Source organism: Rhinolophus ferrumequinum, chromosome 3, assembly GCF_004115265.2.
Source record: "Rhinolophus ferrumequinum isolate MPI-CBG mRhiFer1 chromosome 3, mRhiFer1_v1.p, whole genome shotgun sequence".
Classification (NCBI taxonomy): domain Eukaryota; kingdom Metazoa; phylum Chordata; class Mammalia; order Chiroptera; family Rhinolophidae; genus Rhinolophus; species Rhinolophus ferrumequinum.
In genome coordinates, this window is record NC_046286.1 from 40,508,274 (window position 1) to 40,523,810 (window position 15,537).

Sequence of the window (15,537 nt, forward strand, 5' to 3'; positions counted from 1 at the left end):
TTTTTATACGTCTATCTATCTCTCCAATAAAACTCCATATAAAAGTATCAGTATTTAATGAATCGTTCATTCATGAATAAATTTCTCAAATAAAATAAATCAATGAATTAAGCAAGTTGTATAATCTTGGCTGAGCTTCTCACTTGGACAAAACTGCCTTGTTTTCTATCCTATTTTCCCAGCACAGAGAAAACCAACTTCTTGCCTTTTCTTTTTCTAGATTCCAGGCAAGACTACCTCATTTCTGTTCTGACACATTTAATGTACTGATCGACTTACAGTAGCCATCCCAATGACTTAGGCAAAGCACCTATTTTTACTGACAACACTTTTATAACTATATTTTGGAGATTTCTTCTGATTTTGATGTTAACATCACAAAGAACTTTTGCCTTTGGCATGACAGTCAAAACAAGCTGACTAAGCTATTAAGTTACCATTATTGTTGTTTTCAATCCACTAGAGATCCGAGGAAGCAAAAAACCCTAGCTGAACTAAATTCCAAAAAGTGACAAGCCCTTTATAGGAAAGAAGAGACATATGCCAACTCTCATTTCTGGTAGAGTGGAAGGAAAAGAAGAAATCTGCCATTAAAGGATATAAAGAGAAAGAAACCAGCCAAAACTTGAATGAACTTGTAATGATCATAGGTCAGTTGGCATAACAGATAACATCCAAGAAGACCCAGTCAGAGAGCAAATCTGCAATCACCCAAAGACTCTTTCCTACAGGTTTCCATATATACTACACTAAAGGTTGACAGCAGAGCTGAGAGATCCTCTTGAGGTATGTGGGCTATCCTGAAACTAAGGCAGGCACCTTAGTTAAGGTAAGGGGACCTAAGAAGAGCTAGGAGGACGTATGTAAGAGGAGCTAAGAGAAACCCTCCAAGGCACTCCAGTCTTGACAGTTTGCAGGTACCCTCCCAAAGCTAAAGGCAGAGTAAGTAGGAGGGCAGAGAGATTATCTATAAAGCAAAAAGAGCTGGTAGCTGACCTGTAAACTAGAGACAAAATTCCCATGGTTCAGAAAGCTGATGAATTTGCTATAAAACACAAAGGTATCTCTAGAATCATACCAGTATGCAGATGTTATAGAATTATCAGAGAAGGATTACAAAGTAATTACAAGAAAAATGAAAATATGGACTACATGAATTTTAGTGGATAAATGGAAACTCTGAAAAGGAACTAAAAAAGAATGATATAAATATAAAATGCTATCAAAAATGAAGAACTCATTAGATAGCCTTAAGAATTGGGCATAAAGGAAAAGATGAGTTCACTGGAAGCCAGGGCAACAGAAAATACCCATACTGGAACGTAACAAGAACAAAATAGTGCAATGTTCACTATCTGTAAATCAATAGTAAATATCTATATAAAAGTGGTTCCAGGAGAAGAGGAAAGAGAGACAATGGAAGAAGAAATATTGTTTAAAATATTATGTGAGAACTTTCCAAAATTTAAGAAAATCATCTTTCCATCGATATCAGAAGTTCAGTAACATCCAAGCAGAACAAATGCCAAAAATCACATCTGTATGATCAATTGGTTTTCAACCAAGGTATCGAGTAAATGCAATAGGAATAGAAATATCTTTTTTGCCAGCTTTATTGAGGTAGAACTGACACATAAAATTGTAAGACATTTGAAGTGTACAACATAATTTTGACATCATGATATATGAATGAATACATTGTAAAGAATTCCCCTATTGACTTAATTAACATATCCACTATTTTGCATATTTACCTTTTTGTGTATGTGTGAGAGCATTTAAGTTCTGCTCTCTTAGCAAGTTCCATTTATATAATGCAGTGTTAACTATGTTATACATAGTTCCAATTATACAATGCAGTGTTAACTATACAATGCAGTGTTAACTTATGTTATACATAAGATCCTCAGACCTTGTACATCTTATAACTGAAAGACTTGTACTCTTTCATCATCCTCTCCCAATTCTCCAATTCTCCCAATGCTCTCCCCTAGCCCCCAGCAATTACTTTCTTACTTTCTATTGCTATAAGTGCAACTTTAAAAAAAATGTTTTTTTAGAATTCACATATAAGTGAAAAGATGCAGTATTTGTCTAACAAATGGTGCTAGAACAACTGGTTATCTATGAAAAAAAGACAATGAATCTCAACCCCTATCTCATTCCAAACACAAAAATCCAGAATATATTATACTGGCAGCTGACTTAGAACTGATGCAAACCAGGAAATCCAACTGTTTAATTAAAATAAAACAAGACTTCAACTTCTAACCAACATGGGGGGTCGGATTTATACTCCTAACTGAATCAGCCAAAAACAAACAAAATATATGAAACAACAGTTTTGAAAGCATGGAACATTAGCCAGTAATTCCTGAGAACAGGGAAGTAAACAAGGTGCATCCCAGCTTATGGCATTGAGAGAATTTCCAGGCTACACCACAGAGTGGGGGACTCCTTCAGGGCCATGCAGACTCCCTAAAATGAGGAGATCAAGTAGGTTACATTTTACAAGACAGAGGACAGGAAAGTAGGAATTATAGGGATCAATATGATGATTCCTACATCTACCATGACTTGGTTTGTCCCTTATTAAACAAATCCTATTTATGTCATTTCCTCCATAACGGTTATTGACCAAATCTTGGGTTATTTATCACTCTTTGAAATTTAACTAAGGCTCACAATTGGTTGGTTGAAAATGGTTCAACTTTTCAATCAACTTAGTGGATAACTTAGTGTAAATCATTTTTACTTTAGGGATACTAAATGAGTAAATGTGTGTTGGTCATCACAAATACTTGTGATAGTTAATCTTCTCAGCACAGTCCTTTCACTGTGTTCTCTCCTCAACCACAGAGTAAGCAAAGTAACATGGTATTCACAGATGCTTTGTTTCACCCTCAAATAGACTGAATTTTAGAAATGGATGAAATAAATTTTACTGATAAAAACATAGAAGGTTTACACAGCCCTTTACTTCTTGGGCTGGAAACTTTAGAAGGAATATGATAAACACCCATCCACTCTTTCCAGTCTACTTATAGATTAAACTATGTCACATATGTTTGTGAGTTAAAAGACTTACTCCACAGCTTTTGCATTCAATCTTTATGTTTCCTATTCTTATAAATAATGTCCATGTGACTACAGCTAAGTTGTACTTCAATTGAGACTATTACATACATACCATTATGTTTCTAAAACAAACACTACTTTGTTTACACATACATCTTTAGATCATATGGGAGAAAACATCCACTGTATATGATGTGAAAATTCACTGCTTTTTACAAAACATTAATGACTATAGAAATGACTTCAACTATACAAAGTGCATTTTTATCCAGTGGATTTTTTTTTAATGTTTCAATAGAATATAGAGAACACTTGTGCATCCTCCTCAAACATATTCTATTAGTTTTCAATGTGCCATTGTGATTAAATTAGGACACAAATGAAAACTAGAAGCCAATGTAAAGCATAACAGATAACAGAAAGAGTTTATCAACCTCATGTCAGAGTTTAGCCATAAGGATACAGAAAGCCCACAGATACAGAGGCTGAAACTGGGACAACTTGTTCAAGGAGAAGAAAGCACTTGGTTGTGCTGGAATCAGAGATATGTCAAGATGGAAGCTTCAGTAAGACTTTACTACAACCCACTGGGAAAGTAGTATAAGGATTTGTCCTGTTTTCTCTCAACTATAAATATTTGTCTGAAACTGTACCTATCCTCCATTCGTGGAGTAGGGCTTCCAAAAGCCTTCTGTGTTTAAACCTACAGTGTCTAAGAGGGGTTTCAGCTTACAGACTCCATTTGTACACACAAAACAAGTGTACACTCATTTTAATTCTTTGAAGCTTTAAAACAAAGTTCACTCTTCTCTTGGCTGGTATATTGTCTTTGACCATAATTTATCTCAAAATAAACTACTTCATCCATATGAAAATCTGTTGCTTTGGGTAATGTCTCTTGATGAGGATCACAAATCTCTTCCTCAGCAGCTAGCACGCACAACCACACAATTTGATGATATACAGAAAGAACAACTGGCCTTCAGCCTGTGAATCACCCTAGCTTTCCAGAAAAAAATTTCATCAGCACTTCTTTCATCTTGACCTTCTAAAACAAAGTCTTATCCCTCCTTGATATAGCAGTAAGTCAATAGGCATTCCATGTTGATGCTGATATTCCTAGCCACAGTAAATATTTATTTAAAAGTAAATATTTTTTTATTTCATCTATAATTATTCCTAATCTTTTGTTGAATATCATCGACTGTATAGATAACACTTATTATATGTTAAATGACTTGTTCTTTGTATTTTCAAATTTTTCCTACAGTCAAATAACTTTTTACTTTCAATGAGTTCAGTTTTTGTTTCCATCAAAATCATGCCTCTACCTAAAACTCCCCTTGTTTTTGCATCGTTGACCATAATGAAGTAATAATGGCCAATACCTCAAAACTAAAGGCAAACTTAACAAAAATTATAATAGTTGCTATGGTCTACATCTTTGCCCTCTGCCCCCTGCCCCTTTTAAAATTCACATTTTGAAATCCTAAGACCCAATATGACAGTGTCAGGAGGTAGGATCTTTAAGAGATAATTAGGTCATGAGGGCAGAGCCTTCATGAATGGGATTACTGCCTTAATAAAACAAACTTCAGAGAGATCTCATGCTCTTCCCACCATGTGAAGACACATAAAGAAGTCAGCAGTCTGCAACCTGGAAGAGGGCCTTCACCAGACCCTGACAATGCTGGCACCTTGATCTTTAACTTCCAGTGTCAAGAACTGTGCACAATAAATTTCTGTTGCTTATAAATCTACCTTAGTTGTGGTACTTTGTTACAGTAACTCAAATGGACTAATATAGTAATCTAGCCAAAATGTGATGATAGGGACTAAAATGTTCATACTTCACTGCTCAATCCAGCTATGAGGGTAGACACATTGAGTACTATTCTTTTGGACCATATATTGAAAGATGTTATAAATAAAGCACAAAACTGTAGATAGTTGCTTTCTTTCTGTCCCTTCCACCAGATTGTCACATGAGGGCAAAATCCATGTTTAATGTTTTCAGTATATTTCCTCATACCTGTTCCATAATAATAATTCCTAGGGTATATTTTTTGCACCCAGTAAAACAAATTCATAAAAATCTTTGATTTCAAAGAAATGCAAAAGTTATGAAGAGCCACATTTATCCACCTGAGATTGAACAGCATGATTATCTGGGAAAATTTGTTCAAGCTCACATATTCCATCTTCTCGACATTGCATATGTATTGTTTGAGAAGATTCTGATATGGGTTTCTGACAGAATCATAGCAAAAAAAGATTCAGCTTGATTTTTTGGGGGTGAGGGGTAATTTTACTATGTTACAATTTCAAAGGCAATAAAGAAATTACATACATATGTACTTGTATACATACTATACACAAATATGCATATATTTATAGATAGAGAGATATATGACATATAAATAGTAGTGAGACATTTGATCTGGCCTAAATCCAAAAAATACAGATGTGAAATAGCAAATGAAAAATAATATTAAATTTTTTTAATGTGTACAACAAGAATTATTTAACTATAATAGAAAAAAAGAAAATAAAGAACAAATATTTTTAAAAGGCTCACAGGGCTGCTCAACCAATAAAAATATTAGTCTGATAGTCTCATAAATAGAGACACTTTTATGTGTTGCCCTTCAACATATTTTTATGAATTTAAGGCAGGTAATTCACTACATTTTTCAAGAAATTTTGGGGGGTATAAGGACATGTTTTTATCTCATTGAAACACTTTAACAATCAAAAATTAAACCTGAAACTCAATTGCTATTTTCAGTTTTAATTAAGTTTTAGTAACAAAAGCAAATTAGAGAATGAAGGCCCCCACAATTATTTTCTGATTATCAAAAAAATCATAAGCCATACCTCTGAATCATGCAAAATTGAATAAGAGAATAGTATTTATACTCCGTAGTATCAACCGTCATAAAAAAGATGATAGACAACTGTAGTAATACACTCAGAATTAAGTAAATGTAGGTATCTGGTTAAAATCCCCATCCTCATCAACTGTATTAGTTTTCAGCTGCTGCATGGCAAATTATCCAAAATTTAGCAGATCAAAAATAACAGACATTTATTATTTCACAATTTCAGTGGATCAGAAATTCAGGCTTAGATATCACTGGCTCAAGGTTTCTCATGGCCTGCAGTCACAACTTATTTGGGTACGAAGGTATTGGAGAGCATCAACTTTAAAGTGCAGTCAAGTGGTTGTTGCTGGTGTTGGTCCCTTTCACAGGGCTGCTTCATAACTTACAGCTGTATATGATTCAGGAAGTACCCCCAAGATGGAAGCTCCAATCTTTTATAACCCAATCTTGGAAGGGACATGCCCTTACTTCTGTTATATTCTATTCACTAAATCAAGCTTACACTAATTTCCTGAGAAATACACAAAAGATTATATGAGTAGATGTCATTATTAGAGGTCATCTCAGAGGCTGTCTACTATATCATCCTTAAAACAAACACTGCAAGATATTCTATTACTATTTCACAACTCTGATAATTCCAGCAATTAAGTTAAGCAAAGTTGTAAAGATGATAATCAAAATCCCCATTGGGATTTCCAGTCAAGATGGTGGAGTAGGTAAATGCTATGCTCATCTCCTCTCAGGACCACATTAATTACAACAAAACTACAGAAAAACCATCATTGAGAATCGCCTGGAGTCTAGCTGAACAAGAGTACTACAATTATGGGCATACAGAAGAAGCCACCTCACAACTAGTAGGAGGGACAGAGACACAAAATGGGCTGGTCCCACACCTGCATGTGACAATTAGAAATTGGAAGGGATATCTCAGCTTTGAAGTTCCTCCTCAGAGAAGCAAGGGGCCCCAGGCCCTCCCCAGACCAGGGTTTGAATGCCAGGGAAAGAAGTCCCCATAATTTCTGTCTATGAAAACCAGCAGAGATTGTGGCTGACTGAACAGAGGGTGGCTGCACTTCCAGGTACTCCTCTTAAAGGGACCAAGCACAGACTTATTTGCTGATGGACAGACTTGCTCTGAGCTCCAGCACTGAGGAAGTGATTCAAAAGGTGCCAGGGACTTACAAGGAGGAAACGAATTGTCTGACTTCAGAGCAAGGTCTGGAGGGCAACTTTCTCCAGCATGGCGGAGCTGGCGGGAGCCATTGTTTCTTTCATTGAGCCCTCCCCCTCTCTGTATGCAGATGCAGGCAGACACCATATCTAAGTCTCTATAAAATCTTTCACCTGCCCCTCCCTAGTGATTCCCTGAGACTCCTCACCACCCAACATTCAGGCACACCCAAGCCGCTGCCAGTGGCTTTTCCATACAAACAACCTGTCTTAACTCATACTACAGAATTTCATAAAATCTCTCAAAGGTTCACAAAATCCAAATAAGCAGCATATGACTTTGACATTTCCCATACCTCTGGCTGAGCCCTAAGCCCGGCAGCCATCCTCAGTTTGCAGATTGACCTCTTGGGGCACCTCTAAGCCCAGTGCAGGCAGTGACCATCTGCAGATTTCTTTGTGTCTCATACCAGGTGGCCCCAGGCAGAGCACAGGCTGCAGCTAAACTTGACTAGCAGTGGGTTCCTTCCCAGAAAGCCTCAGGGCTGGCACACCTAGTCGCCAGCTGCCGACAAAGCTAGAGTATCACCCAGCTGCCTTTCAAGTACAACACACCCAAAGGACAGACGGGGCAGGAACCAGAGCTCCACTAAAGTGAACCCTGCTATGTAGGGTCAGTCTTTGCACAACAGCTCCTCCACTGTGGTCATGGCCAGTCCTCACAACAAGATCAATCCCTCCCACTGACATGCAAACAGCAACCAAGAATCAACTACAACAGGAGAGCACACACAACCCACACAAGGGACAAACCTGTAGCACCTGGCTCTGGTGACCAGGGAGACTTCACCACTGGGTCCCACAGGACACCTACTACATAAGACCACTCTACTAAGACTGGGAGACGTAGCAGCCCTACCTAATACATACAAAAAAGCCCAGGGAGGCAGCCAAAATGGGAAAATAAAGAAACATGTCCCAAATGAAAGAACAGTACAAAACTCCAGAAAGAGAGCTATGTGAAATGGAGACAAGCAATCTACCAGACACAGAGTCCCAAATACTGGTTATAAAGATGGCCAGTGATCTCAGGGAGAACTTCAACAAAGAAATAGGAAACATAAAAATGGAGATAGACAACATAAAAAAATAACTGGTCAGAAATAAAGAACATAATAACTGAAATGACAAATACAGTAGAGGGAATCAACAACAGATTAAATGAAGTAGATGATTGAATCAGTGGTTTTGAAAATAAGGTAGCAGAAAACATCCTATCAAAACAGCAAAAAGAAAAAAAGAATAATAAAAAAAATGAGGATAGTGTAAATGTCCTCTGGGTCAACATCAATTATACCAGCATTCACATAATAGGGGTAACAAAAGGAAAAGAGTGTCAGAGGTTAATGGAGGAGGGGGATGGTAGATGAGGGTAAAGAGGATCCAATATATGGTGATGGAAAGAGAACTGACTCTGGGTGATGAACACACAATGTGATATATAGATGATGTATTACAGAATTGGACACCTGAAATCTATGTAACTTTACTAACAATTGTCACCCTAATAAAGTTTAATAGAAGAAGAAGGAGGAGGAGGAGGTGGGGGGGGGGAGGAAAAGAGTGAGATCAAGGCATTGGAAACCTATTTGAAGAAATAATGATAATTCCCTAACTAGAGTGACAACCAAGATCACTCTAATCATCAAAATTATCATTTAGAATTGAAGGACCAGATAAAGAGCTTCCCAGACAAGGAAAAGCTAAAGGAGTCGCTCACCACCAAACCAGTATTACAAGAAATTTTAGAGACGAGAAGAAGAAGGAGGAGGAAGAGGAGGAGGAGGAGGAGAAGGAGAAAAGAAGAGGAAGAGGAAGGGGAAGGGGTAGGTGAAGAGGAAGAGGGAGAAGGAGAAGGAGAAAAGAAAAATATTAATAACAAAATGTCAATAACTATATATCTATCAACAATTACTTCCAATGTAAATAGATTAAATGCTCCAATCAAAAGACAGAGTGGCTAAACTGATAAGAAAACAAGACCTTACATATGCTGCCTACAAGAGATTCACTTCAGATTGAAAGGCACACACAGTCTGAAAGTAAAGGGATGGGAAAAGATAATTCATAAAAATGAAAAAGAAAAGAAAAGAAAAGCTGATGTAACAATACTTATATAAGACAAATAGACTTGAAAATAAAGACTATAACAAGAAACAACGAAGGACCCAGTAATCCCACTTTTGGGTCTTTATCCAAAGAAACCCAAAACACTACTTTGAGGGAACATGTGCATCCATATGTTCATTATAGTATTGTTTACAATGGCCAAGATGTGGAGGCAGCCTGGGTGTCCATCAATGGATGAATGGATAAAGAGCAGGTGGTACATATATATAATGGAATATTGCTCCGCCATGGATGGGAATGGGTTCTTGCCATCTGCGGAGGCATGGATGCACCTGGAGTGTACTGTGCTGATTGTGGTATGTCAGAACAAGCAAGACAGATGCAAAGTGATTTTGCTTATATATGGAAGCTAAAGAACAAAATAAACAAACTCATAGATACAGAGAACATTTTGATGGTTGCCAGATTGGAGGGGGATTAGGGGTGAGTGAGAAAGGGGAAGGGATTAAGAAGTACAAATTGGCTGTTACACAGAATATAGGGTATAGCATAATGAGTATAGTCAATAATATTGTAATAACTATGTATGTTGTCATATGGATACTAGATTTAACAGGGTGATAGATGGGCAGGGGCTTAGGGGGCAGGGTGAAAGAGGTGAAGGGATTAAGAAATACAAAATGGTAGTTACAAACAGTCATGGGGATGTAAAGTACAGCATAGAGAATATAGTCAATGATATGGTAATAATTATGTATTGTGCCAGGTGGCTACTAGATTAGTCAGGGTATAACTTCTTAAATTATATAAATCTAACCACTATGCTGTACACCTGAAATTAATATAAATAAATAACATGTTAAAAGAAAAAAACCCACATCAAAAAAGCAGCAAATTAGTTCTGCAAATCATGATAGAAAAATCCCCACAATTTCTGGCCATTTAGTAGTTTACTAGGATAGGAGCTTGATGCTGCCCTCTGGCTGTCTCCTCAAAATTCCACTGAAAAAGAAGATGGCTTCTCCACTCAATATATCACATGCCCTGTGGATTTGTGGGAGCAGTCTAATAGGCTCCAAGGTGTGGTTGAAAAAATTATAGTCCAGGAGTCAGAATAACTGCACTCTGGTTCCAGGTATGATAATACATTTTCTGGGTATCAAGTTCTCTATGTATAAATGTAATGCTTTATAAAGTTCCTTTTGTCCTGCCATTATTCGATGAACAACAATTGGAAGAAAACTTAAGTGATATTACTTTCACGAATCATTCACCATTGTTTTTCTGCATGTAGAAGGTAAATAAATCTAAAAGTCTTATTTGGGCTATTTAAATTTCTAATGCAACTAAAACCTCAAAGGTACTCCAACAACAAGCCAAGATTTAAGCATCAAGGAACTAGTAAAATACTATTTGGTTTGTCCATGAAAAGAAGGATCCTATTGCTGTAATAAGGCTTCTTTGTCCTTTTTAAACTGTAACTCAGTCCTGATTGTGGTGTGTTTGTGTGTGTGTTTAATAAAATTTTTATTTGGGGATAATTTTGGATTTACAGAAGATTGCAAAGATAATACAGAGAGTTTCCATGTACATTTTCCCTAGTTTTCCCTAAGATTAACATCTTATATAATCATAGTACATTTCTCAAAACCAAAAATAACACTGGTACATTACTATTAACTAAACTACAGCCTTTATTCAGATTCAGTTTTCCATTAATGTCCTTTTTTGTTCCAGAATCCAATCCAGAATATAACATTGTATTTAGTCAACTAGTCTCCTAGTCTCCTTCAATCTGTGAGGGTTTCTCAGTCTTTCCTTGTTTTTCATGACCTTAACAATTTTGAGTAGTGATCAGGTATTTTGTAGAATGTTCCCCGATTTAGGGTATGTGATGTTTTTCTCATGATCAGGCTGAGAATATAGTTTGAAGGAAGAATACCACAAGATGAAGTGAACTTCTCATCACACCGTATCATGATATCAGCATGAATTACGACTTATGATGTTGACCTTTATCACTTGGTTACCTACCAGTAGGTAACGAGGTCTCTCCACTGTAAAGATATATATGTTTTTCCTTTTCTATATTCTATTGATAAGATGCAAGTCACTATGTCCAGCCCACATTTGAGGTGATCCAGGTCACATTTTATTATGACCTTTTTACCAAGTAGCAAAATTTGTTTTGGAAATTTCAATGTAAATATGCCTCCTCTCTAAATCTCTATGACTTTTCATAGAAATCCATTTCCCAATAAATGGTTTTTTATTCCACACTTGTCTCTTATTATGTCTACCCAGGATGACATTTTAAATATTTAAAAAGAAGAAATACTTAATGATCATTGAAGAATAAAGCAGACTATAAAATTCTGTCAAAATTACATTAAATGACATTAGTAATTTTTCCTCAAGTCAGTGAGGGATGGTCCTGATTATGTTTGAGGAAAACAACAAAAAATTGAATTTTTGCACAAAATTTGCTTTATTGCAAAACTGAAAAACATCCCATATCCATAGTTTTATAGCAGGAGAGTATTTTAAATTATTCTTATTTTTAAATGACAGATATTTAAATGAAAGATTCCAAAGCTAAACTTTACAAAGTATCTGTTCTTGCTTGGGTTCTATCTTCTTGGATTTTAATCTTTCTAATTAGACTTCATGAACCCTGACCATAACTCTGAAGGTGGACTTTAAAAAATGAGAAGGGCTACAAAAGAGTTTTTTGAGCATCCTCTTCCTTGAAAATGTAAATGACATTCTTGTTCATTCCCTTCATTATTTATGAAATTTGGGTGTGATTCTCTAAGTAATGATTCGTGTTACAGATTTTGAAACTGGCAGAAAAATCTCTTTAAAAAGAGGTCCTACAGCTGTGAAATGTTCTCTCTCTGACACAGTTTCAGTCTGGAGGCATTGAGAGTCTGAAGTAAGAGTCTTCATTTTTATTGGCTATGTGCGAGTTGTTTGGTTTCTTGGCAGGCGTGTTTTGCATGTTGAATATTTCCCATGAATACTTTCTTTTTGTTTAGTGTTTTGGGGCCTCTGGTTCCAGTAGGTAACCAATAAATTAACCAAAACAAATTAAATATCCTTTTTTTTCATGCTTTGGTTATACACCTTTAAGAGGGAAGTGTTTGGGGCTGAACTTTTCTACTTAACTGGCTCAATTCTAGATTTTTGTTTTGCTTCTTATAAACCCTCAATGAGTTTGTAATTTCCTTTGAGGGTAGGGATTATCTTGTGTTTATTTATTTCTAAAGGGCTCCATACAGTGCTCAGCATAAAACATGACTTCAAAGTAGAACAAAATACCAAAATCTTTATATTTAACTCATTCCTAAAAGTTTTATAAAATGTTTGTTAACAAATTAATACTATAAAATTAATTCAGGAGATGGTTTAAATATCTGGTGACCAAAAGATGCTCATATATTTTAGTAATATTCTTTTATATAACTCCTATGTTGTATACAAGTGGTTGTTATATATTTGTGTAGTAGTCTTTTGCACATTTACTTTTTCATCTCTCCATTTACCCTTTATGTTAACTTTTAAGAAAAATCAAAAAGGCTATAATGGCTGCGCGGTGCTCCCGGACTCAGAGGGATTGCGAAGCTGTCAAATCCGAGGCGTAACTCCTTACCCCGCACTGCAATGAGCTGTGCCCAAGCTGTGCCACAAGACCTACTGCTTCCCCCGAGTCAGAGGGCCCATCCCACGTTCAGAGAACAAAGAAAACAAAACCTCAAGGAACATCTACTCAAAAGAAAAACTATATTTGCATACAAACAGGAAAATCAGATATTATCCAGTAGAGACCAGAGAGCGATGACATCTGAGGGTCAAGTCCAAGAAGAAACAAAAGTTCTGAAACTTAAGACAAAAATGGCTGATAAAGAAAATATCAGTAGACCTACAAGGAGCAAAAATAACATAACAATTGAAAAAAATTGTATTCCTTTAAAACCTTCTAATGAATTAACCAATTCAACTATAGCAATTGACACACATAATTTGGAGACTAATAATCAAACTCTGCAGTTACCAAATAAAGATAAGCCCCCAAATCAACGTATGACATTAAGCCAAGCATTTCACATTAAAAACAATATTAAAAAGAAACAAATCACTACAGAAAAACCAAAGCAAGATGCTTACATGCTCAAGAAACCTGTGCTTGGATCTTACAGTGGCCAAATTGTTCAGTCTAAGGTTAATTCATTTAGAAAACCTGTACAAGTCAAAGAGGAGAATTCTGCAACAACGAAGAAACTTTCAACTACTATCTTTAAAGCCACAAAGCCTCAGCCTATAAACACCAGCAGTGTAACAGTGAAAAGTGAGAGAGCCCCAAATATGAAGACTACCACTAAATTTGTGAGCACTACATCTCAGAACAGACAACTTTTGCGTCCTCCAATTAGAAGTCACTACAATAATACCCAGGACTCCATGACCCGAGGCATCAGTAGAACCTCTGCCAATGTGACAATTCGGAAAGGGCCACCTGAGAAAGGTTTACTGCAATTAAATTCAGTTTCATCTAATGTCAAAACCAGTTCTTCTCAGGAAGTAAAAAGAAATGAGGCACTATCAAGAAGCATCACATCGGAAATTATAGCCAAGCCTGCTTCATCTTCTAATACCAAACTGACAGAAAAGTCAAAAACCATTGACCAGCGTAGACATACTATCGCAAAAGCAACTATCAATAGTAGATCTGCTCAGCCCAAAGAAACTGCAGAAGAGAGAAAAGCTCGTCTGAGTGAGTGGAGAGCTGGCAAAGGAAGAGTGCTGAAAAGGCCTTCTAGCTCAGTAGTTACCCACCCTGAACCTGAAGGACAAAATGAAAAACCAGTTGGGTCCTTTTGGACTACCATGGCAGAAGAAGATGAGCAAAGATTATTTACTGAAAAAGTAAACAAGACAGTTTCTGAGTGCCTTAACCTAATCAATGAGGGCTGCCCAAAAGAAGAAATATTGGACACACTGAATGGCCTGATTAAAAATATTCCAGATGCCAAAAAACTTGTTAAATATTGGATATGCCTTGCACGAATTGAACCACTCACGAGTCCTATTGAAAATATTATCGCAATCTATGAGAAGGCGATTCTGGCAGGAGCTCAGCCTATCGAAGAGATGCGACATGCAATTGTAGATATTCTAACAATGAAGAGTCAAGAAAAAGTTACTTTTGGAGAAATTTTTGAAGAGCCTTGTGCAACCAAGGAACAAATCCAAGAAGTCAACATTGAAGATACCGGTGTTAAACTAGAGTCAGGAAAACCAGAAATGGAAAATAAACATCATAGAAATGTGGTATTTCAAGACTGTGAACCAGAGCAAAATGACAAAACAAAAGATCCAGCCAATGATGTTAAAACTCCCAGTACAGAAACTAGAGAGAGTTGCTTAATTAAATATAATGTGTCTACTACACCATACTTACAAAGTGTGAAAAAGAAGATGCAAGTTGATGAAATAAATTCTACATTTAAAGAGCTGAAGTTTCTAACACCAGTTAGACGTTCTCGACGTCTTCAAGACAACATTTCTAAATTGCCAGATATGTTAAAAGATCATTATCCTTGTGTGTCTTCATTGGAACAGTTAACAGAGTTGGGAGATGAAAGTGATGCTTTCATATGCCGCCCTAATGCAGCCCTGTGCCGGATGTATATGGAGCCTGAAACAAAAGAAGAGAAATGAAGCTATGATAAGGAATGAGGTTTTTACTCCTGGGCTGTTTTGTTTGTTGTGACTTTGTATGTCTCTTAGGTCAGGAGTTGGCCAAGTATCTAAGTATTCACAGCAATAAGCTCTTTTACTAACATTGCATTATAGCGGGTGTTGCCTTCTGTGTGTCTGAAAGCTAACTCCTATGTTATCTAAACAATCTAAGGTTTTCTCTAAGATAGGTAAATTTTATCAACTAGTTTGCTATGTTCCTTAATTATAGTTAATAAATGTCATTCTAGTTTCAGTGATATTTCTAAAATAACGAATACTTAACCTTGTTTTGTAATATAAAAACTTCAGCTAAATCATGTCCCCTGAAACATGATAGTTAGATATTGTAAATAGTTTTCTTCTCCCCACACACATAAGTACCACCAATAAAATTGTCTTTATATACCTTTGAACTGATACTTAAATGGCATATGTCCTCTACCAGCTCTACTGTTTCAGGTAAGTCATTGTAAGATTAGCTAAAACTGTGTGTGATGTGAATATGGTTGAAAGTCACATACATAGT

General features: G+C 36.4%; 1 protein-coding gene across 1 annotated transcript; it reads left to right on the plus strand.

Moving 5' to 3' along the window:
• The first annotated feature begins 12,865 nt into the window (after positions 1 to 12,865).
• LOC117015956 (cytoskeleton-associated protein 2) lies at positions 12,866 to 15,085 on the plus strand. Its single transcript, XM_033094908.1, has one exon. It carries the CDS (start codon positions 12,933 to 12,935, stop codon positions 14,988 to 14,990), a length of 2,058 nt encoding a protein of 685 aa, XP_032950799.1. The 5' UTR covers positions 12,866 to 12,932; the 3' UTR covers positions 14,991 to 15,085.
• The last annotated feature ends 452 nt before the right edge of the window (positions 15,086 to 15,537 follow it).